The sequence below is a fragment of the Phoenix dactylifera genome, chromosome 6, assembly GCF_009389715.1.
Source record: "Phoenix dactylifera cultivar Barhee BC4 chromosome 6, palm_55x_up_171113_PBpolish2nd_filt_p, whole genome shotgun sequence".
Classification (NCBI taxonomy): Eukaryota; Viridiplantae; Streptophyta; class Magnoliopsida; order Arecales; family Arecaceae; genus Phoenix; species Phoenix dactylifera.
Window position 1 is genome coordinate 879260 of NC_052397.1, and position 25022 is coordinate 904281.

General features: G+C 38.2%; 1 protein-coding gene across 3 annotated transcripts in view; it reads left to right on the plus strand.

The window, feature by feature from the left end:
* LOC103698521 (serine/threonine-protein kinase TOR) overlaps positions 1 to 24341 on the plus strand; it is a 60115-nt gene extending 35774 nt beyond the window's left edge. The window contains exons 36-57 of one of the 3 annotated variants that reach the window (XM_039127048.1): positions 6990 to 7058; positions 7194 to 7304; positions 7812 to 7952; positions 8045 to 8173; positions 8274 to 8442; positions 8518 to 8732; positions 12710 to 12916; positions 16651 to 16764; positions 16844 to 17035; positions 18823 to 18903; positions 19000 to 19074; positions 19172 to 19238; positions 19796 to 19956; positions 20922 to 21095; positions 21162 to 21290; positions 21435 to 21518; positions 21622 to 21683; positions 21783 to 21855; positions 22000 to 22134; positions 22487 to 22660; positions 22750 to 23021; positions 24117 to 24341. In XM_039127048.1, the coding sequence (XP_038982976.1) occupies positions 6990 to 7058; positions 7194 to 7304; positions 7812 to 7952; positions 8045 to 8173; positions 8274 to 8442; positions 8518 to 8732; positions 12710 to 12916; positions 16651 to 16764; positions 16844 to 17035; positions 18823 to 18903; positions 19000 to 19074; positions 19172 to 19238; positions 19796 to 19956; positions 20922 to 21095; positions 21162 to 21290; positions 21435 to 21518; positions 21622 to 21683; positions 21783 to 21855; positions 22000 to 22134; positions 22487 to 22660; positions 22750 to 23021; positions 24117 to 24135 (2853 nt within the window). In that variant the 3' untranslated portion in view covers positions 24136 to 24341. Of the gene's footprint in view, positions 1 to 6989; positions 7059 to 7193; positions 7305 to 7811; positions 7953 to 8044; positions 8174 to 8273; positions 8443 to 8517; positions 8733 to 12709; positions 12917 to 16650; positions 16765 to 16843; positions 17036 to 18822; positions 18904 to 18999; positions 19075 to 19171; positions 19239 to 19795; positions 19957 to 20921; positions 21096 to 21161; positions 21291 to 21434; positions 21519 to 21621; positions 21684 to 21782; positions 21856 to 21999; positions 22135 to 22486; positions 22661 to 22749; positions 23261 to 24116 lie in introns of those variants that run through there. The other 2 variants (XM_039127047.1, XM_039127046.1) reach the window with 2 other exon arrangements.
* The last annotated feature ends 681 nt before the right edge of the window (positions 24342 to 25022 follow it).

Here is a 25022-nt window from a genome sequence, read left to right on the forward strand (position 1 = left end):
AAATCCGAACTGGATGGAACTGGCTGGGACCATTTGGAACTGGCTGGTTCCGTTCGAACTTTGTGCAAACCGTTCGGTTTGCACCGAGTCAACCCGGTTCTGAATCAATCCTCTAATTTTCTTTGTTTGCTGATTAAAAGATGTTAGGAAGGCCCGAGGAGGCCTTCCTAACATCGTTTTCAATCTCTCCGGCTTTTTCCTTTTTTCTCACGGCGAAAATTATATTGATTTAGCACGATTAAAGGAAGACTCAAGCCTAAATAAGGTGTGCTTTCTCTTCTGTGTTTCATTCTCTCAATGTTTTTTTGGGCTTGAAAAAATAGCTCGAAATTTGCAAAATAAGAAAAGATCATGCCAAAGTTTTTGATTTGGGCTTGATTTTATTATATTGTAGATTTATGGATGATCTACATAATGATGTGAAATTTTTTAATTTTGGTATTATATATAAATTTTAAAATTAAAAGATATTTTGGATTAAAAAATAGGATATATATAAATAAATTTTTAAAAAACTGTAAAATTAAAAGCGTATTTAGGGGCATGTAAGCTACTCTAGCAAAATTTGGTGTCCATTTGTTTAAATTTTGAGAAATAATGTATGTAGCATCTATTATTGGGTTCTACGAATCTGAGCTGAAATTAATTTTTTGAAATATTGATATTTAAAAAAAATCATCTTTAAATTTGAAAAATATTTAAAAATATATAAATAATATAAAAAAGAAAAATTAGTAGTACGTATTACATAATTCAGAAATAATTTCTAAAGTAGAATATATATATATATATATGAATCTATGATATTTAAATTTTTTTTTAAATTTAAAATTATTAAAGATAAATAAATAAATAAATATGAAAATTTAGTATTATGTATTAGATAAATCAGATATATTTTCTGACGTAAAAAATTATCTTCATCGTAACGAAATTTTGCTTTTTTTAAATAATTGATAAATTGACGTGGTTGATAAACCTACAGGAAGGAGTCATTAAGAAAAAAAGAGCGAGGGTGTGATATTGGTTGGATCATGGGCAAATGCTATCGGGTCGGCACCATTGGAAGTGCAACTGGTGTAGCACAGAGTTTAAGAAAAGAGGGATAACTAGGTTGAAGCAACACTTAGCTAGTGGTTACCTCGACGTATCTATGTTGCAAATATTCATAGTAGGTTCTGCAGCTGATGAAGAAGCACTTCGCTGATTTCAGAGCAGCAAAGAATAGTTTTCAATGAGGCGGAGGTGGACCGCTGAGCGGTAGAGCCACCTTCCTATCACTCGAGGGAGTCAGAGGAGGCATCCGCACCAGATGACGAGAAGGCATAATTTCAGGTTGCCATGCAGGCGAGCTTGAATGATCAGTGGCAGCAGGATGAGGTGGCCAGGCATAGGGCTCGATTTGGGCCCTCATACTATGAATACGGTTTCAGTTCTGTGAGCAGCACGGCAAATCCATATTTTAAGCAAACCTTAGTTAGGGAGGCTGTTAGTAGAGGTGGTGGTCGTATTGCATTTATGCTGGAGGCTTTTGGTAGCAAAAGAAGTCATCTAGAGATTTCACAAGGAGCAGCTATCCATAATTTAGATTTATATGCCTTCTCCAGCAGAGATTCGAAGCAGTTGAGGATTGACACAATGCTAAATAAGGATAAGGATATGTGGCGAGCTATTAGATCTTGGTTTCACTTCAGCCACATTCCAGCGAATGTGGCAGACAATATGTACTATAGGTCTGTCATTTTCATTTTGCAGGCTGTTGGTTCTGGTATAGATCCTTCAGGTCCGAAGGCCATCTACAGTGAGCTTTTTGACAATAATGAGCTAGAGAAATGGATTATCTCATATAGGAGCAAGGGGCCCTTATATAGACTGACAGTGATGTGTGATGGTTGGAATGGTCCTATTAGACGGAGCATTATCAATTTTCTGATATATTGTGATATAAATATTTTCTTCCATAAGTTGGTTGATGCTGATGATCATATGCATGATGTCACGCACATTCTCAAATTGATGAAGGTGATTGATAACATAGGAGAGAAGAATATTGTGTAGGTCATCATTAGCAATGGATCACAATAAGGCCGCCGGAGAGATCTTGGAGCAGTAGCTACATATTTTCTGGACTTCATGTGCTACATATTGCATTGACCTCATGTTGATGGACATTGTGAAGATTCGTAGGGTGCAGCAGATAATGGAGACACCCAAAACTATCACCAGATATATTTATAACCATACATGGATCTTTTCACTGATGAGGAGGTATGCAAAGGGAGAGATCTTGAGATCAGGAGTTATACGGTTTGCGACCAACTACGTTGCACTTGATAGCCTTTTTAAGAAGAAAGAAGTCCTACGTCGGATGTTTGTTAGTCTTGAGTGACAGAAAAGTAGATATGCGAGGGTCGACACTGAAGGGAGCATTGTCGAGGATTTGGTGACAAGGCAGACATTCTGGCAGCGGGCTACTACGATAGTGAAGGCTATTAGATCATTGTACAAAGTGCTTCAGGCTGTGGATAGTGAGAGGTATTTCCAGATGGGCTTCTTGTATCATATGATGGAGAGGGCAAAGATTTAGATCATGGAGGCAGATTCGACGTATGCCTAGGAGTACATCGATATCATTGAGCGGCGGTGGGACTACCTAATCGGTAGAAATTTACATCTAGCAGGTAAGCAAGAATATTAAAAATTAGACTGATCCTGTACTTGTACAATTTTACTGACAATAATAAACTCTACCTATACTACCTAAACCCTTGGTTTCAATACACCGTAGCTGGAATCGATATAGATGACGAACTTCTGGCTGCTCTGCATAATGTGATTTACAAGATAAAGCTCGACCCAAAAATCGTGGCCCTCTATCTAGAAGAGATAAGTTAACCTAAGAGTCATTTGTAGGTTAATTGGTATATTTAATTATTAAGATATTACAATACAGTTTTTTTTACAGACCAAAATATTTAGAGAGGACATCGGTAACTTTGGAGTCTCGACAACTGTCGTAAGATAAATATGAATCTAGGTATATTCCACATCGGGAGAAAATTTACTGGGCGTTAGATGGTTACTAATACGATACTATTTTATATGTAATTTTTTTAATATTTTTGCATCTGAATGATGGATTTATTTTGGTTTGTTCGCGAAAACTCTTAAGTGGCTAGCTATTAGGATCTTCTTTCAGATGGTCTCCTCGAGTGGAAGTGTGTGCAATTGGTCCACCTTCGCTCTTATTGACAGCAAGTAGAGGAATCATTTGACACAATAGCTTTTCAACGATCTTGTATATGTTCACTACAATCTGAGGTTGAACCTGAAGTGCATTCAGGAGAAAGTGAAGCTCAAGTACACATCTGATTAATTTTGCTTTCTTGATGATGTGGATGATTTATAATCAGATGGTTTGTGGGCCGGCAACTAGGAGTCGGAGCTTGATGAGCGAGGATCATCTCCATGACCGGTAAGTTTCGTAGCTTGCTAGGCTAGAGTCAATGTAGGGTAATGGGTAGAGAGCAATATTCCACACCTTTCTAGCTGATCAACCACAGCCGCAGGAAAGCCGGTCACCATGACTCCTTAATATGATCGAGAGATGTTTAGACGAGGCCACTACACTAACCGATCGACTTGGTCAGGAGGGCGACATACGTGCTTCTACATAACCAGACAGAGAGGGGCACGAAAGGTAAGCAGGCAGCGAGTGGTACGAAGGATAAGAAGGTAGTTACCTAGCATACCAAAAAAGAAAAACAAAAGGCACCTGCAGCCCTAATGGAGAGTGTCGAGGAATCAATTTATTTAAATTCAAAGAGCAGGAGCAGCAGTTCTGGTGGTCATGGATCTGCCGGCCAGAAAAAGAGTGGACATGAGATCACCATTTATGAGAACTAAAAGGTGGTCTTCGATTCACCGATGAGTTTTAGTTTACGTATGCTACACAAGATAGGGACTACTGTACGCGATCTGATGGAGCCCGCAAGGATCCAATTGCATATAGGAGACGGGCTCCTCGATGTCATTCAATAGGATAGATGCCACTGCAGATGATCTCGCACGTGGAGTAGGATTCATGGATGTATCAGGTTCCAAGTCGTATACCGAATTCTGTTATCCGCAGCCACAGATAACCTATGACCCATACGGATGTAGATATGGATATTGTGTGTTTGAGAAATCTTCCTGTGGCTACTATCGTATGTAGTCTGGAGTATCTTATGGGTCGGATTTTATTGCCGGCTTATTCGGATGGGCCACTTCACAACCATTTTATCGGCAAGTTTATCAGCCAAAGAATACATCTCAGAGTCAGAGCTTCAACGAGAGATCTGAGAGTGCTTATAATCCGGAGCGCGTTCATTGTGGGATGAATATATAAGACTACAACGCCGCTTGGTTAGGGGGGTGGGCTGATGTGCCTCCTGAGTCCTGACTATGCTAATAATCCTGATATCTATAAGAGGCGTTGCCACTCGACGAGATTTTAGATATCGGTATATAGTACTTTAAATATATGTAATTGATTGTATTATTTTTTATTTTTTACTTCACTATTTGATTTGGGGATATTTCATGTTGCTTCTTTTAGCATGCAACATCTCACTGATCATTTTTTTTGATTTGTATCGTTTTAAAACAATAAGATGCATCATTTAGGTTAAACCGAGATCATAAAAATATAAAAAAAAACAATCAAATTAGACTTAAAATCATTGAAAAAGTTCAAAAAGATTGATTACCAATTAAATCAACTCGAAAAACTCCAAAAAAAATTGGGCGTGCCGGTTCCATACCGGCACATCCAAGGGTACCGTGTGTCGATACGGTACCGACCCATCCGCCGACCCGTACAGGTCCTAGTACCGGTTCGGCGGACCTTGCCTTCTTCGTTCCTCTCTTCCCAATTTCGAATTGAAGATGGCGGGAGAGAGGGAGGAGACATAGGAAGAGAGAGGGATAAGGGAGAGAGAGGAAAGGGGAGGGCAAGGGAATCCCTAACCTTGAGTAAGGGAGGGAGGGAGGGAGACTGGGGGGGTATTATTGGTGATGTTGGGGGAAATGGGGTAGATCAAGCGCTCAGAGTGGTCATGAGGTGTTAATCGTGAGCGGGAGAGAGGGGGTCTCTTGCAATCGTGAGGTGGTTTGGGGGGGGGGGGTGCATAATTGAGCCAGCCCCTCTATACCGAATGGAAAGGGCTAACTGTTCTGTTTCCCTCTTGGTTTGGCTCGGTACGCCCCGAATCGGACGATTCGGGGCGTTACGACAAATGCTATTCTTTGTACTTTTGCTTGAAGTCACTCTTTCGTACGAGTGTATCTCTCGGCAAACTATGTTGTAGATCCAAACTATCTATGATGTCCGTCTCTCAATTTGTCCTCAGTTGGTGCTACCTCCATATTTTTATGAATGGTTTTATTTCTTAATCTATCCTTTTTTGTATTAGTACACATCTAACATTTTCATTTTGCTCTCATTCATCCTATGCACATGTTTTCTAACCATCCAACATTCTATATCGTAAAGTATGGCTGGTTGTATGCCTGTCTTTCGAATTTTCTTCTTCAACTTAGCAAGTATCCTACCATCATATAATATCCCAATTGCACTTCTTTATTTTATCCAGCTTGCTTAGTCCCGCGGATAACATCCTCTTCAATCTTTCCTTATGAATAATTGATCCTAAATATCGAAAGTGATCACTCTGAGGAACTTCATGATCTTTAATTTTCACGTAACTTTCATCTCTTTCTAATTATAGTAAAACTACATTCGATGTCTTCCAATTTAATCTTAACCTAAAAACTTTAGATTCTAATGCGCTCCTCCAAAATTCCAACTTATGATTAACATCGACTTTAGTTTGTACCAAGAAATATCATTCTGGAATGTCCCTAGTAAGCTCCATAACTAGCACAAGAACGTAAGACTTAAAGAAGATTCTTAGTGTAAATTTATTATGATTTGAAATTCACTAGTATCACCACCGGTAGTTTTGACACTATTAGCCGCTCCATCATACATGTCCTTAATCACATTATTATATATAAGGAAAACTTCTTTCTTTTCTAACACACACCATAAGATGTTTAGAGACTCTATCATGCTTTCTCTAAATCAATAAAAATTATATGAAGATTTTGTTTCTTTTCTCTATACTTTTCGTTTAACCTCTGAAGGAGAAATATAGCTTCCATCATCGACCTTCCTCGCATAAAACTAAATTAGTTCTCCGATAATTTATGTCACATCTCAATCTATGCTCAATTATTCTCTCCCAATGTTTTATAGTATGGCTTATGAATTTAAAACTACGATAGTCAGAATAATTTTGGATATCATCTTTATTCTTATAAATCGATACTATAGTGCTCTTTATTTATTCATGAGGCATCTTCTTGGTCTTTAAAATCTTATCAAGTAAATTAGAAGGCATTCATTTAGTGGGCCAAAGAAATCATGCCAGATTTTTATTTTGAGTTCTTCATTAGTTAATTGTGCAATCTGCTGCGGGTCTGAGCTGGTACTTGCTATTGTATTTCTCTTCTTCTCCAGTAGAAGCTAAAGTTACGAACAGTTAGTTATTATAGGTTTACAAACATTTAGTTATTATAGGTTATCAATAGGACAACGGGTTCAAATGCAATGCAAGTCATGCTCATTAAAAAATTAGCAGAACTACTAAAATGGAAGTTTTGTTTCCATTTCCAATTTTAAATAGCCTTGTAAAATTGAAAATAGATTTTGTTTTTTCTTTTTCTTTATTTATTTTATTTTATTTTTTATGGTTGGGGGGTAAGGGGTTTGTTTGGTAGGGCTGGATTGATGCTCATGATTGTGAAATAATGATCATTTCCACCTCATTTTAGAAGCTCAATGTTTCCTTTCTATAGCACTTTTGTTTCCTTTTTTATTGTGTTTCATAATTCTCTTTTTAAATGTTCTATGGTTCATATGCCTTTTTGGGTGCCTTTTGCAGGTTCTTGAAAGCTATGAACGTGCTTACAGCAATATGGTCCGTGTTCAACAGCTGTCAGAATTAGAGGAGGTCTGTCCTTTACTCAATGGTTTGAATTTTCTTCTAATGTCACTTCTGTGTTGATTGAGCTTTTGCCTAAATTTATGTCATTTTGCATTCAATAGTAACAGTAGTTGACTAGAAACTGCCTTTTGATCCATACAGGTAATTGACTACTGCACTCTTCCTGTGGGGAACTCAGTTGCAGATGGTCGAAGGGAACTGATCCGTAATATGTGGAATGAGCGCATAACAGGGGCAAAACGAAATGTTGAGGTGGACATATTTAGCATTTTCCACTACGGGCTGTGTTAAAATAATTCATTTTCTGATTGGTGGTAAAATAATAACCTAAGAGCTTAATGGTATTAATGAGTTGCAGGTGGAGATGACTTCCTACTGATCTTTCTTGATTCATTAAGATTATAATATTTGCTTGTGGAATTTTTCCATATTTTTTATGCATTGTTATTTCCAGATATATGCAGACTTAGATTTTAAATTGCATCTACCTCATGTCTTCTTATAATACAGTTGGCTCTGTTTCACTTGTCTTCTTTGGTTTTTCCCTCTGATATGTCTTTAGTAATTTTTCATGTTTATTATCCAACTAAGTTTCTTTGTATATACTCTAGGTTACTTTTATCGATGTAGTTTGCACTAATTAATTGTTGCTGTTTTCTCTACTGTAGTATTGCAACTGTTTTTATCTTTCTGAAGAACTTTTTACTAGTGTTTATCATAATTTTCTTTTCGTATTTACTTTCGATCATAAACATGTAGGTTTGGCAAGCTCTTCTTACAGTGCGAGAACTGGTGCTTCCCCCTACCGATGACATAGAAACTTGGCTTAAATTTGCATCACTTTGCCGGACAAGTGGCCGTATCAGTCAGGCCAGATCTACTTTAATCAAACTCTTACAAGTCAGTGTTTCAAGTTTCCTGGAAATAAAATCTTTTACTGGTTATTTTTGTTGCTTTATGATAATACAATACCTGTATCTAATTCTGTGCAGTATGATCCCGAATCATCTCCTGAAAATTCATTATGCCGTGGACATCCTCAAGTTAAGTTGGCTTACCTGAAATACCAGTGGTCTCTTGGTGATGATCTTAAACGGAAAGAAGCGTTTTCTAGGCTGCAAGTATGCATTAATCACATCTGTTAGATTGAGTACTAAAAAATTTTGCTTTCTATAGCCTCTGTTGAGATATATTCTTTTTATCATTAACTTTTTTCTCTAGGATTTAGCTGCACAGCTGGCCCCTGCTACGACAAATAGTTATTCAAGCACACAATTAAGCCATGCTAATGCTTCCAATGCTGGTGTTCCTCTTCTTGCTCGTATCTATCTGAAACTTGGGACATGGAAGAGGGCACTTTCACCTGGATTAGATGATGATTCCATACAAGGTAATCGATGGTCCCTTGTCTTTCATTTCCTTGGTTATATGGTGCCTTTTATTGATGAGTTTTTCTACTTCCCAGAGATCCTTATATCATTCAAAAATGCCACTCATTGTGCTAAGGATTGGGCCAAAGCTTGGCATAGATGGGCTTTGTTTAATACAGCAGTGTTGTCTCATTATACTCTACGAGGCTGCCCTGCTATCACGGAGAAATATGTTGTTGCTGCAGTCACTGGATATTTCTATTCAATAGCTTGTGCCTCAACTGCCAAGGGAGTTGATGACAACTTACAGGTAAACCTCTTGCTTCATTAAAGATTAGCGGTGTCTTGACTCTTGACGGCTGACCTTGTATTCATATGTTTTACTTTTGTAGACCTTATACTTGTAAAAATGTACAGGATTTAAAACAATTTACTAATAAATCTGACTGTAGATGTCTTAATTTTTAGCTGTCGTGTGTTTAGGAAGTTTCATAAAAGCACAATATTATAAGAAATGGTGCAAAGAATGAAAGTTTAGAATTTTTTCCCTACTCATTACATTTTATACTCATTACATTTTATATTCATTTTTATTGGTAGGAATTTATTTTTATGTTCTACAATACAAACAACAGAAATTGAAAGACCTTAGCATTTCAGTGTTTGATAGTGATCAGAATTTCTGGAATATTGTTTTCTAAGCATGGTTGATTAATAATTTCTAATTTGTTTATGAGGTAATCAAGGAAGTCATAAAAAAGGTGAGGGTTGGATTTCAGAATAGATAAGTGGTCTTAAGAGGAAGTTTCATATTTTGTTATCTGGACTTCAATTATTCTCTTTTCTTCCTTCCACCTTTTAATTTGTTGTTTTATGCGCAAGTAGGCTTTGCTTTTTGGTTAATGTACTTTATAAGCTCATACACCGGACTTCTACCTTTTTCTGCTTGTAATCTTGAATCCGTTGCTTGGCTTCATCAAATTGGAATATGGAGTGCACTTTGGAGTCATCAAGATAAAGTAGTGATTGAGAGATTGATCAAGAGGGACAGAGTTACCAAGGGAGAGTTGGATAGAAAGTTATACAATTGGGGACAACATGAACACCCATGAACCTGGAGATGATCTTGTTTCCACCTCCCCCTTTGGCAGGTTGCACTCGCCCTTTTTGCCATCCCCTTACGCTGCTAGCCTAACTCCGCCTCATGGCACTAGCATGTTCTTTCTCAATGGAGACCTCAGCGTCAACTTAGTCTGTCTTCTTGCTGCAATAAAGCATGTGCAGCCAGGGGCCTTCTTTTTTTTTTTTTGGTAGAAAATAGGAGGGGAGGGGGAGGGGAAGAACCCCACCCGCGTAGCAGTCCCCACTGGGCCCCCCTTCCACTAGGAAATGTTCGATGTGGGTTGCAAGTTTCCGCGTGCCCTCCCCAACCTGTGGGAAACCCCATTGGGCCATCCATGTGAGTACGTCACCCTAGCGCGACCTCAGTACTGATGGAAGGAAAGCATATCCACACAGAGCCATCCGGGCATGGGGCATGTGGTCCCCTGATTTAATCGACGCCCGCGCGTTTTGAATCCGGACAACTCGGGTGGAGTCCAAGCCCCCTTACCACCAGGCTACCACCTTGGTGGCGCCAGGGGCCTTCTATAGCTCCACCTTAATGTCAATGTGCTTGCTAGTGAAGGATGGTAACACTTCTGATTTATGAGGGAGGGCTGATGGTGCTGTTTGAGAGTTGAAAAGGGGTGCCTTTAGTTGCCTGAAAGTTCCAACAATCCAACTAGTGCATAGATGCACAACCTAAATGCAACTTGTAAAAGATCGGATTGGGTTTAGGTTGACTAGAATTTTGGAGGGTAAAAAAAGTTTGATCGGAATCCCTTTTTCTAGTAGATTGGTGTCTTAGCTAGATTAGGTTGAGAATTATTAGACTTGCTATGAGCACACGATATACATACATATAGAAAGAGGAAAGAGATGGACTTTGCTCCTCTCAAGAGGAGGGCATCTACTATCCGCTCCATGGTCTGTTGTACCGCTCGATACGTGGCGTACCGAACCAAGAGAAAACCGGTACGAAATTCAACCTCGAGTTGGTACGAGCCCCCTACCACCCTGTATCAAGGTGTACCGACCTGTACCAAGGTGTACTGTGGTGTGTATTGGCCCATACTGAAGCGCACCAAGATAAAATTGAGAAAAATAGTTAAAGGACTATTTCGGTACAAGATGCGTACCTTACCTTACCGAATCGATAAGGTACCAATACGGTACCCAATATCAAGATTGCGAACCTTGATCTACTCGTCTTAATTCTATTGTTAATAATGGAGCATTCAAATCGAAATTGACACTGTCGCGTGGATAAAAAAATGGATGATTTCATTGTGTCAATATGCTAAAATACATGCTAAAGCATTTAAATCGAGAATCCATCTCATTGATCATGATCTATACATAACGTGTAAATTGAAAATTAATAGATTTTAATGCTCTGATTATAAACAAAACATGGTCTCATGCATTTTAACAGTATATTTTTGTATCCAACTGATGCATAGGTTAGTGACCACCAAAATATGTGATTCTTGGTTTCTTGCATTTTTGGTGGTATAAATTATGATCAATGATGTGAATCTTTGTTGATGCCCCATTATTGATTTTGGACTTGAGAGGGGTAGATATCCACTCCTCTTGAGAGGAGTTTAATCCATTCCATATATATATATATAGAGTTGGCTATGTTCAATCAGCACAGGGGACAAATATGAAAGTAGAAAAATCAGCATTGTTAAGCTTCATCTATAACATCTAAAACTTCAAAAAATACAAAAAAGTATGTTTTGAAGGTCCCTTGCATGTGCATTAAGCTGTCCCGATATGGATGTTATTGATAGGTCTTGCCAGAATCTGAATCTATGATCTTGATCTCTGTATCTTTAAACACATAGAAGATGTAACTTAACTGATCAGGATGCTTCCAACCAATCAATAAAATCTTGTATGTTGCCATTATAATATCGATTTTAGGACTACTTGATGCATAGGCATAGAGCCTCTAGAACACGCTTTATTTTGTAGGCATTTTAGACATTGCAGATCATATGTTTAAAGATGAGGATTTTCATTTGGATCCTCCATGTGGAAGGAACTGGCAATATTTTGTATCCAAATTCACGAGAGGCTTGAACATTCAATCGACATGGTCGGGCGGCTCTTTTGTAGAGTTTAAAAAAAGAAAATTTGGGAAAAAAGCTTCTTTGCCCATGTAGGGGATTACAGTTATTTTGACCTGACCTCATTTACCTTATATCTTGTCGAGTATTGCTGACTTTGTATTGTAAGCTATATATACTTTAGGACATATGGTTTATATATGTATTGTATGCATCAAATATGTAATAGCAAGGTCGGCGGAATTGGTACCAGACATTGTACCGGTTGTCCGGCGGGACGAGTCGGTATGGGCCCGCGCTGGGCCGTGTCGGGCCTGTACTGACACAGTAGAAGAGACGGGGGAGAGGGAGAACAAGAGAGGAAAAGAGAGAGAAGGCGGAGAGAGGGAGTTCGACCGCGGCCTCCGCCACCTGCACCAGCGCCGGCCTCCCTCTCCCTCCCTTCCCTGCTCGCTCTCTTTTCTTCTTCTTCTCATCCTTCGGCGCGGCGCTTCGGATTTTTTGCGAGAACCATCCCGGTAAGCTGCCAGTACGGCTCGAGATGCCCCGAACTGAGTGGTTCGGGACGGTTTCGCCAACCTTGTATAATAGTCTCCTATTATGGTGTCATTGTTGAAGCATAGCATTGCTCAATGTCCTCCATTGTTTTTGTCTGTTGATATACTAGGCTTTAGATGTCACTGTAGATTTTTGTGCTGTGCTGTTCGAGCTAATGCTATCACTATATATTTTCATTATTTCAAAGAATTACTCGGGGTTCACTTACATGACAAGTTGATTTCTTGTCTCCCGACCCTACATATGGTGATTGCATATTAGGCAATTAGAAGCTCTGGAGACAACCTGCATTTTATTCATGGCCAGATTTTGATTTTCTTATTTCCTATAAGTTGTATAAAAACAAGATTGTTGCACTTTCTACTTATAATAAAAGCAGTCCTTGCAAATCTCATGGATTTAGTTTTCTGGAACTACAACAATGATCTTCCCTTCCAGTGATTTATGTACACTGTTATTTTTTATGAGCTATAATTTACCATTATTATCTGCAGAATACAAAATATATATGTATATATAATTTATGAACTTTTCATTTTTCTGTTTCCAGGATATTCTTCGTCTTCTTACATTGTGGTTCAACCATGGGGCTACCTCTGAGGTTCAAATGGCATTGCAGAATGGATTTTCACATGTAAAGATTGAAATGTGGCTGGTGGTACTACCTCAAATAATTGCTAGAATACATTCAAATAATCAAGCTGTAAGGGAACTAATACAAGCATTACTTGTGCAAATTGGAAAGGGGCATCCGCAGGTTTGTTGCTTTTTTCTTTCTTTTATTTCTAACCCTTAAGTAGAGAATTTCAAACATGCACTAATCACCAACAGAAGTTATTTTGCCTCACTTCACTAATTGTCCTCACTTTAAGAATAATACTCAAACTTGTATTGTAATATATATATATATATATATATATATATATATATATATATATATATATATATATATATATATATATGCATCTTAGTGAGGTTATATGTTTGATGCTTCTAGTTAAAGCATCTATGCATCTGGGTTTGCATGCTTGTGTGGAGATGCCCTTGCCATATCATGTCTTTGGCAGCGTCATTCATACCCAAGGAGTTATGGTCGTAAAAATGATTTTGAATTTGGAAATGATAACCGAAGAAATAGGTTCCCAATTGGTCCACAATCTTGATATGGGGGGCGCACTGACACTCGGTACGCCGAACTGGTATGGGGGGCGCACTAGTACATGGTATGGGGGGCGCACTGACACTCGGTACGTCGAACTGGCTCTCGTACCGAGCGTACCGACACAATAACAAAATGGCACCGGTATGGAGCCCGGTATTAAGACGGTGTACCTTGATTTATATTGCTTGTAGATATTGGGATCTTGTTCATCAGGACCTTGGATATGATTTCAATTCAAGGTTTGTCAAATCGGTACCAGAGGGCGTATCGGCCGGCGACCGGTTTGGGACGGTATGGATATGTAGCCATTCCGGGGCATACAAAAAATAGAGGGAGGGGGAGGGAGAAAAGGAGAGGAAGATAGAGAGGGTGGTTTAATCAAATGGTTGGCATTTGTACCGAGTCAACAGGGTGAAGCATCCTTGTTCCCCGTCAATTCGGTTTGGTATGTCTCGTACCGGGCAGTTCGGGGCTGTACAGCCAACCATGCTTCAACCTATATACTATTTCCCATCCCTGCATCCAATAGTCTGGGCCTCGTTGACAGCCACCCTAATACCATTCCTTTAATACTTGGGCTGGCCATCCCACTCCTTTTTGAGAGAAGATGGGGTAGTGAAATTTGACCCATAATCTAACTTATGTGGTGGAAGAATATGCATACAGGTCATATCTTGGATGTGCTGAATAGGATCCAGTATACGATGAGGATCTAGATATTTTTGTAGGCTAAGCTCTGAGTGCTATATCATCAGCTACAATAGTGGCATATCCTAAACCACCATGAGGGGCCTATCTTCTATATGCTATCGTATCCTCGCAAACCTTATGACATGCATCGTGGTTTGTACCTTTTGTGGCATGAGTTAAACGCAACTTGTTGGTGAATTGACTCAGACTAGGTGGATGCGAGTCATATGGACCCCTGCCATGTCCACTGCTACCTTCTTGGCCATCAGATGCATCATTCTCAAATTGTCGTTAGCATCATCCCTTGTATCGCAAGATAATCTGGATAAACTGGTTGTCTGAGGCCTCAGAACCTGAGTAAGTGGGCTCATCATCCCTCTCCAACAGATTGGCAAACTTTCTTTCCTTTTCTTGCTGCTACGAGAAATCACTTTCATTCCCTTGTTGCCTCTGCATGTCTACCTCTGCTTGGTGGCTCGACTAGGCCCACCACCTTGACTAGCCCTGTTATATGTGCTATCATAATTATTTCTGACTAAGGGGTTATGTCTATCTGTGTTATATATTCAAATGTAGGCATATATGCCAATATTTCTGTGATGTTATTTTATAATTAATAAATGGTTTATGTTGTGTGAGACTTTGTAATCTAGTATTTTATCTTGTCAACAAGGAATACCATGATTCTTAATATTTAAGACTTAAAAGTAGTGGCATGAAGTTCCAGACTTTCAGCATATCCAGTCCCAAATTGAGGCTCTAGCTCTAGCAGTATGAGGCACAAAGAGATAAAGTGTCCAAAAATTGGAAAAAGGAAAAGGAAATAGAGAAGAGCATAACAGGAGAAGACAAAAGAAAGAACAGGAGGAGCAGAAGATAAAAGAAAAGGGGAAAGGAGGAGTCTTACAGGTTGCTAAAACAGAAGGTGCAGCCCCCATTCTATGACATATTTGGTGGTGTACACTTCTTTGATGGAATATAAAGTTGCTTCTAATGGTGATCCACCAATAAGGGGACTCTATTCTCTGGTTGGTTAAAATTAATGACCCAAAAAGAGCATGCCCAGACGGTTAAGAGATGCAATAGAATGAGAGTAAATTCAATCATCCATTACCTTGCATAATTAGGAAAATCTTAAACACTTGCCATCAAGATGGAGAATATTCTCCTATTTTTAGGGTGGCAAACAATGTTTCCTGGACACATGACACAGTGTCAAGTGTCCAATTGTCAAGAAGAATTCATGGGAATCTCCTAAAAATTGGACACTAGGACATGTTTGTATTATATATATATATGTGTGTGTGTGTGCGCGCGCGGCGCACGCCTAGATATGTACTAATGTATGCATATAATGAAATATTAACTAGATTTATCCTCCTTAAGTTCATATAATTTGACAAAATGGTTGCTAATTATTATGTTGGAACTTCTTATATAGAATTCTTGCAAGTAGTTTAATGATAATCGCATCACAGTTTGACGGTATGAAGTGTCTAGGACAAAGAGTGTTATGAAGTGTTCCAAGTGTCTCAAGTTCTTACACATCAAAAAATCCAAACTTTGGAGTCTGTAGGTTACACCGGTGGCGAGCCATTATGACATCACTCAAGTGACTTGTTAAGATTTTGATCAGTTAGTTCTTAGTGTTCATATGAGAAGTAATTACATGCATATTTTGAACCTTGGCAACATGAAAACCTGCCTCAATGTAATTTGTTTGCCTATGAGGCATGGGATTACTTTGTTATAGATTGTAAAATAATGTCATTATAGATCATCATGGGATAATTGATGACAAATATTGTTGCTTGTACTGATGTTTTCAACCTATGAGTTCAAATGTTGTACAAGCTCCCTTAAAACTTCAGCACCCAATTTGGCAATCCCCTTGTATTTTTCACTTTTACATCTAATCAGATTCCTCTAGTGAATGTGCAACTGCCATTGCAGATTTCTTGCATGACAGTTATCCAATTAACTTATGGAAAAGTGTGCTCCCTCATCTGTAGTTTCATTTCACCATGGCCACCCTTCAGATATTGCAGAGCATGAAGCGCTGCATCCAAGTATGGGTCTCCAGGAGAGTACATTAATCGACTAACTAAACTGTTAGCAAAACTAGAGACATCTGACATATCTTCTTAACTCACATCCTCGTGTTTTGATTTGAATAGTATTCACTGAATATGCTCCAAGCATCCCTCTTTTCTGGCACATCAGTTATTACTTGAATTTGTGACTCAACGTGTTGGAAGATCTGAGAATGATTTCTTGCTGGGACAAAACAAAAGTGGAGTTAGTTTAATCAAGGCAGGCAAATACTATTTTCCTGTCCTTTGGACAGAATGAATGATTAATGAAGCAATGGACTGATTAAACCTACTCATTGCTCTTTGATTGTATATTTTTTAATTTTCAGATCAGCTTGAGCTTAAGCTCCTGATATGATACTAGGTTTGCTCCTGTATCAGTCATTATTAATATGCAATGCCTATTCAGTTAGGATACATTGGGATCTTTCATTGATGCTATCCTGAAATACAGTCTGTTTTCGTTTGATCTTCTGTTCTAAATTGTTTCCCGACTGAGAGTCACATTTGTCATTCTCTGTCTCTCTCTTCCTACCTCTATTGTAGGCTCTTATGTACCCTTTGTTGGTGGCGTGCAAATCAATAAGCCAGCTACGCAGAGAGGCAGCTCTGAAAGTTGTTGAAAAAATTCGCCAGCATAGTGGAGTTCTTGTTGATCAGGTGAGTATTATGTAACAGTGTAAGTTCTCCTAAACTTCCACGGACAGATCTTGTAATGGGTGGTAAAATTTTCTTCCAGGCTCAACTTGTTTCAAAAGAACTGATCAGGGTTGCCATACTATGGCACGAGATGTGGCATGAGGCTTTGGAGGAAGCTAGTCGTTTATATTTTGGTGAGCACAATATTGAGGGGATGCTTGCTGTTCTAGAACCATTGCATGCAACGCTTGAAGAGGGGCCTGAGACAATAAAAGAGACCGCTTTCATTCAGGTATTTTTCTAGCATTTGCTAGTCACTATTATGAAATTGTAAGCTTGGTTTATTATATTAAATATTAGAAGTTAATTTCCAGACAGCATAATTGAGCAACTGCACTATCCTTTGTTTTGGTGCCCTTAAGCCTGATTTATTTGTTAGCTCTTAACTTTTTTATGTTTTTTAACAGTTTGGACCACTATTTTACTGTTTGGGAGCTCTCTAACATGATAATGTCAGAGGGGTCTTCTCTAAAATTACTTGAGTTAGAATCAGAATAACCTGGTTATACCAAGAATAAGGTTATTCAAGGTTTTGTTGTGAACAGTTCTCCCATGGTGAGCTATGTTTTGACTTCACTATATTTTCTTCAGAAGTTCAGTGATGTTCGGATTAGAGTTCTAGTAGAAAAACTTATCAGGGTTTTAATGTGCTTTCATGTAATCATTAACAGCAGTAATATACCAGCATGTGTCTGCATGTGCACACGTGGAAATGGGGGTTAATTTGTCCAATTGAGCTGCTCAATCTAATTTCAGTGCAGACAAGTAGTTCAGAATTAGCAGCAGTAATATACCAGCATGTGTGTAATTTGGATGAGTGCGCGCGCGCGTCCACAGAAATAGGGGTTAATTTGTCTAGTGGAGCTGCTTATTTTAATTTGAAGTGTAAGCAAGCAGTTCTCAATAGGCAGCAGTAATATACCAGCATGCATGTGTTTAAATTAGGTGAGCGTGCACGCATGCATGCGTGCATTGGAAATGGGGTTAATTTGTCCAATAGAGCTGCTTATTTTAATTTGAGTGCAAGTGGTTCCCAATTAGCAGCAGTAATGTGCCAGCATGTGTGTGCGTGTAAATTGGGGGAGGGGGGGTGCATGTGTTTGATTTAGGTGAATTTAGAACCAGACCTTGTCCATAATTATGTCACGGCACTTTTATAGTTTTATGATGTGGTTAAAAGATAGAACCAGACTTTGTGTGTGTAGTATGTGATTTAGGCGAGTTTGTATAATTTGGGCGAATCTGAACCAGACTTTGTCTATAATTATGTCTTAACACATTTATATTTTTAGAATTTGGTTAGAAATTAGAATGTGACCATTGTCCATAATTATGTTACAGCACATTTATACTTCTAGGGTTTGGTTAGAAATTAAAACCAGACTTTGTTTCTAATTATGTTACAGCACATTTGTAGATTTAGAATTTGGTTAGATTTAGAAGTTGATTTTGTTTCTCTCTACAGTGCAAGAGCATCACTTGATACCTACCATCCATTTCAGCTTTTCTGTTAATATATGATTTTTTGATTCATTGGAGTGGACATCTTAGGTGGGCAAGGAACACTAGACAGCTATTGCAATTTGTGTTTTTGAGACATGGAAATGCAATGGAGGGCTCAGAGTGCAATGTTTTCTCATGAGGTGTGAGGATTGGTTTGCTCATTGCACTAATTCAAATTAAGTCTTGGTTACTTGAGGTTGGTTCGTCATGGCTTGATTTTGCTTGGTTGAGTTTATTGTGGTAGACTCCGCAGAAATCCTATCTTGTTCTTATTCCATTTTTTTTCTAATTCAGGTTCCTCTGCTTAATTATTTGGGCAGCATTTAGTACTTAGTGATTGTTAGCCTTCGAACTTGCATGGTTTTTGAATGCGATTAACATTGCATATACCTTTTGTGCTCTCCGGACTATGGGAAAGGCCTCTCTTGTAAATACTTGAATCTGGGATCTGCAAAAAGAATCTTGTGTCTTGGTTGAAATGTCTGTTTCTTGACCTATATAAATGTATCTTCTCAGGCATATGGTCGTGAATTATTGGAAGCTCGTGAATGGTGCTTGAAATATAGGAGAACTGGAAAGGATGCTGAGCTTAATCAGGTAAGTATTGCCCGTCTGTAAGAGGCATCAGTAATATAATTTTTTCCCTACTTATATTTATGTTGCTGCCTGTCTCTTTCTTTCTTTTTTCTCCAGGCATGGGATTTGTATTATCATGTTTTTAGACGAATAGATAAACAGCTTCCCAGTCTTACTACTCTGGACTTGCAGGCAAGAATTGCATATGTTGTCTGGTAGTTCCAGTGAAGTTTTTGCTGCACTTATTTTTAGTACCTCTAACTATTTTCTTATTTTACTGAATTGTCAGTCTGTTTCGCCTGAGTTGCTGAAATGTCATAATTTGGAGCTTGCTGTGCCTGGAACATACCGTGCAGGTAATTCTTTTTCAGAAACTTGGCAATTATTTTCACTGTGTACCTAAGCTAGGGCTGCAACAGACTTGGATTAATTGTATTATGATATCAAGTAATTGTTAACTATTAGTTCGTTGATACTAGCAGATGCACGAAATAAGCTTTGCTAGCTGACCGGGGCTTATTTGGGAGCTAACTATTTCAGTCATCAATAGTGGCTTGTACCAGTCACATGCTACAAACATTTTGGTTCTTTTTGCCTCTAGTTAGTTGATACCTAAGTTTAAAATGATTGGGTATTGAAAGAAAAGCATGACATCCCATTCTACTCTTTCTTCTCTTGTCAACCTCAACTTTCAAAGTCAGCAGCTCATACCTAATGTGGTACTCTCAATCAGAGACATACCATGATATCTAAGCTATGATCTGTGTGTGAATTTTCACAATCATATGATTGTTGCATGCATGTATTCAAGAAGTGCAGAAGTTTTCACTCTTTGTAATGCACATGTTGGAAACAAGTATGCATGTTTTCTGGCTGTTATCATGTTCCTAGTAATTGTGTTTTGTAATTTCAGATGCACCGGTGGTGACAATTGCTTCATTTGCACCCCAACTTGTGGTGATTACGTCTAAACAGAGACCTAGAAAGCTGACAATTCATGGAAGTGATGGGGAGGATCATGCCTTCCTGCTGAAGGGTCATGAGGATTTACGGCAAGATGAACGTGTCATGCAGGTAAATGTTGTTGCTTATTGAATTCACTATGTGAATTTTTGTTGATGCTTTTGTGATTTAGATATTGGATTGACTTGAATATGGAAGTTCTACTCCCTGTAACTTTAGACATTAATATATGTTTGTGTAAAAGAAAATGAGGAGTTTGTCATAGTTTCAACAAGAAGCCTTATCCTACCAAGTTGGGGTTGATAATTTAGAACTTGCAGTGCTCCAGTTGATAGTAGTATCATAGATTTAGCTAATAGATTTTGAGTAGAAATGACATATGATCAAACTATGAATCCTTTCCATGGCTCTAACTCGTTGTTTATGTTTGCTTGCACTTTTACATCGTGAGGCTATATATGTTGAACTGTATAAACTGCAATTGTTGTCTGATTTGTATTGATTATTATCATTTCTGGGGTAATTTAGTACTGTTTTTGGTTAGGATATTTCTTAATATATATATATATATATATATATATATATATATATATATATATATATATATATATATATATATAGATAGAGAGAGAGAGAGAGAGAGAGAGAGAGAGAGAGAGATGGATTAGTCTACATTGAGTGTAGCCAAGTCTGAATCTGGTCATGTCTGCCGCTGTTTGATCAGCGCATATCTTGAGGCATCTAAGCAACCGTTAACAGGTTCGTTGCTTCAGGAGAGAGAGAGAGAAGCATTGACTAATGGGATGGGACACACCGCCTGCGCCTATGCCCATCCCTCGGGATGCATGCCTATGTATGTGTGTCTGTGCATATAATTCTTTCCAAACTTTGATGTGATCAATGTTAAATATCAAAACTTATTTTGGATGCGGTAGTTGAAGAAGTGTAGCTTTCTGGTTTGTGCCATTGATCAATACTTCAGAATCATTTTATGTTTTTATTGTCAATTTACCATCATTATTACAATGTTAATAGTGAAATAATCAGCAGAAGCTAATTTTATGATGTCATCATAGCTTTTTGGGTTGGTAAATACTCTCCTGGAGAACTCAAGAAAAACAGCAGAAAAAGATCTTTCCATTCAACGTTATGCCGTCATTCCCTTGTCTCCAAACAGTGGCTTAATTGGCTGGGTTCCAAACTGTGACACACTACACCACCTGATTCGTGAATACAGAGATGCCAGAAAGGTTTGTTACATTCACTGATTAGTTTTCACCAATTCAGTTTACTTACTGGACTTCATTTGATTGCAGATCTTCTTGAATCAAGAAAATAGACTTATGCTAGCTTTTGCACCGGACTATGATCACTTGCCGCTGATAGCGAAGGTGGAAGTGTTTGAGAATGCATTGCAGAACACTGAAGGAAATGATCTGGCAAAGGTTTTTTTCGACTTACTAAATATGTTCTTTTATTAAAACTATGATCTTGCCAGAAATCGTTGGAGGCACACATTGAACTTGCATGTAGTTTATTGTCATATGAAATTTCCTCTTGCGCCTATGGTGATTGTGATGATTCTGTAGGTTTTGTGGCTAAAAAGCCGAACTTCTGAAGTTTGGCTGGATCGCCGGACAAATTATACAAGAAGTTTGGCTGTCATGAGTATGGTATGCATTTTTCTTTTCATAATTACAAACGTTGGATGGGGTTCTCTCAGCGCTTTTCTTATGCCATGGAATGTTTCTTATTGAGGTACTTAATGTTTTCCAGGTTGGTTACCTTCTTGGATTAGGGGACCGACATCCCAGTAATCTTATGTTGCATCGCTACAGGTACCATAAAAATCTTTTCTCCTGCTTTTCAAATGGAACCAGCAGTGAGTACATTGCTTGGAACTCTAGTGCAAGTGAAACTAACATTTCTTTTTTCAGTGGTAAAATATTGCATATTGATTTTGGAGACTGTTTTGAGGCCTCGATGAATCGGGAAAAGTTCCCTGAAAAGGTTAGTGACTAAATATGCTAATTAGTGCCATCCTTATATTTCATGTTTAAGTTCTTTTCATTGGTAACCTTGGCTGAATCCTATTACCTGCTATCGCAGTTTTGAGATATGGCAACTATATAATTTTAAAAATTGTATGGGCAGGTTCCATTTCGTTTGACTAGAATGCTTGTGAAGGCTATGGAAGTTAGTGGTATTGAAGGCAATTTCAGATCAACATGTGAAAATGTCATGCAAGTTCTCCGAACAAACAAGGACAGTGTCATGGCTATGATGGAGGTAACAAAATATGCTATTTTATTCTGACTGGCTTTCTTAAGTATATTGTTCAAATGCAGAATCTCTAATCGAACTGTCATAATTGTTTGTCAAAATACGTACATGCATGTGTTTGCTTGTGGTACGCTTGTGTATTTATGTTAGTTGTCTTGGAGAACTGATCAATAAGAAGTGGAAAACGTTTTTCAGTGTACTGTTTTTTCATGGATTGATTAATATGTAAACAAGTTGAGGAATTGTACTCTGTTATTTTTTGCCATTGAACGTTGCATCCAGATATGCAGTTAACAAAATTGATTAATATGCAAATCTTCTACCAGGTGCTATTAGTCTCATGCTTGCTTGATTTCAGGCCTTTGTGCACGACCCTCTTATAAACTGGCGTCTCTTCAATTTTAACGAAGTTCCTCAAATGTCGAATGTTGTGAGCACCCATGTCCACCCAGTTGTAAATAGTGAGGAATCTGCACCTAATAGAGAGCTTGCTCAACCTCTTCGTGGGGCTCGTGAAAGGGAGCTACTTCAGGTGGCTTTTAGTTTCCCTCATTAAAATGTTTTATGGTTAAATTCTGAATTTCTTATAGTGCCCTTCTTTGTTTAATTGGATGTCTACAGGCAGTCAACCAACTTGGTGATGCTAATGAGGTTCTAAATGAGCGTGCTTTAGTGGTTATGGCTCGGATGAGTAATAAACTAACAGGCCGAGACTTTTCTTCTGGGTCATCTGTGTCGGGCACTGCCAGCTCTATCCCGCATGCAGCAGATCATGGTACCCTCATGTCTGGAGATACACGTGAAGTTGAACATGGTCTATCTGTGAAACTTCAGGTTCAAAAGCTCATCATACAAGCAACATCACACGAGAATTTGTGTCAGAACTATGTTGGGTATGCATTCAGTAGAATTTACTGATATCAACAGTCAGTCTATGATGTTGAATCCCTGTGTGTGTCTGTGTCCCTAATTTTTAAAATTTTCTGGTCGTTTCATGGTAGCATGTTATGAGTACTAATTTCATAAGCTGCAAAAGCAAAAGGAAATTTAAGTGAAAATTGAAGAAGTGATTGTTAGATAATGTAGACATAAAATGTAAATTCTTAATAAAATAGGATGGCAATTAGGTTTACTGAAGAATCTCTCTCTCTCTCTCTCTCTCTCTCTTTGTTGGGATTTGCATATAGCTGGCTTTGAAGGGAACCTTGGTAGTTTCATTTTTCACAGTTTGTCCTCCCACAAGTAAGCATGCAATTCCGATCCAACTATTTTTTTGTAAGCATGCATTAAAAAGGGAGAAAGTGATTTTGATCCTTTGGATGAGGATTCCTGACTTCCATATATTCCCCTATATTCTTTTTAGGAACTTGCTAGTAGCTTCACAAAAAAGAAGCTTGCATCACAGTATTTTGAATTGGGTTATCCATATGATATATGTCCATTGAGTGAGGATCATTCAGAAATCTTTGCGAAGGGACTTACCACTTTGCATCTCTATGGGAAGTTTTGACCATTAAATTCAACATCTATAAGTAAGCATCTGTCTTTTTTATTGGTTAATATATTTAATATTTTGACATGCTTTTCAGAAGTAGTTGTCAACCTGACATAATTCTTAATAGAAATGATCGCTTGACTATAGCTATAAGGCCAGATGACATGTAGATGCTAAGGGTACTTAAATTTTGAAAAAAAAAAAAGGAATTAGTCTACTTGAAAGTCTTATTCACAAATCTCTAAAATTGTTTCTGAACCTGTGGGAAATAGTGTATTGAGGGTGTTAGTCAATGTAAGAGCTGTGCATTAGGTAAAGCTCTGTTTCCCATATCATCCCTAAGATGCTTTGAGTGATTCACAAGAAGGAATAGTAATTCGTTAGCGGGTGAAAATCTTAGATCAGATGTCTATGCATGCTCTTTAGTTCATCCAAAAAAAAGTTTTACCTGTTTGCTCTCCAGTGTTTTATGCCTTTCTCTGTGTTTTTTCAGGTGGTGTCCCTTCTGGTGATCTGCTGCAGTTTTGTAAACTTTGTACATAAGCTTGTATGTATCAATCTTACTGGGTATGGATTTTGTTTTTGACATTATTGTAACATATGTAAGCAAGCAGAGCCTCAAAAGGTTCGGTTGTAATCATTGCATTTCTCTGACAATATAAAGATGTTATTCATTGTGGAGGATATATTTACCAGTTTCACCTTTGTTGATTATCAAGAATGGTGCGCACTGCATGGCATTTTCTTACTAATTGTTATTGTTTGGGAGGATGCCTTTTCTTCTATTGGTGAGCATAAATTAACCTAGATTTAGTGTTTGGCTGTCAGTGCAACAGAAGCTTGTGGTCTGCTATAGCCAGATCATCCCAAACGTGTGCTTCCCCTTAAAAGTATCGCCAAGACTGAAAATACTGCAGGTGCTGACCTAGGAGACCACTGTTCTTGAAATTGCTTATAAATCTAACAGGTATTCGTTGCCAGGGCGACCGGAACCCCTTGATATACATTTTAAGTGTGTTCGCTGCTCTTTCAACGAGGACTCGATCATTTCAACTGCGACTAATGGTTAGACCATGGGTTGCTCCCTTTAATTTCTCAAAGGTTGGGCAGCCAGCATGAATAAATGGATCTAAAACGTTTTAAGAGTGTTCGGTGCTCCTTCAACAAAGACTTGATTAGCTTTTAGTGTGGCATATGGACATTTCAGAAGCATTTTGGGTTCTATGTATACATTAAGAAAAAAAAGGGATCTATATCAACTATGTCAATATCTGTCTGTCATTTTTGTTATGTCTGTGAATTTGGAAAACCATGTTGGAATATTGAATTTTGATTCCACCTTGATTGTAAGCTGTCGGGATATATTGAGATCTACATAGCATTAGTTTTTGTGGATGCT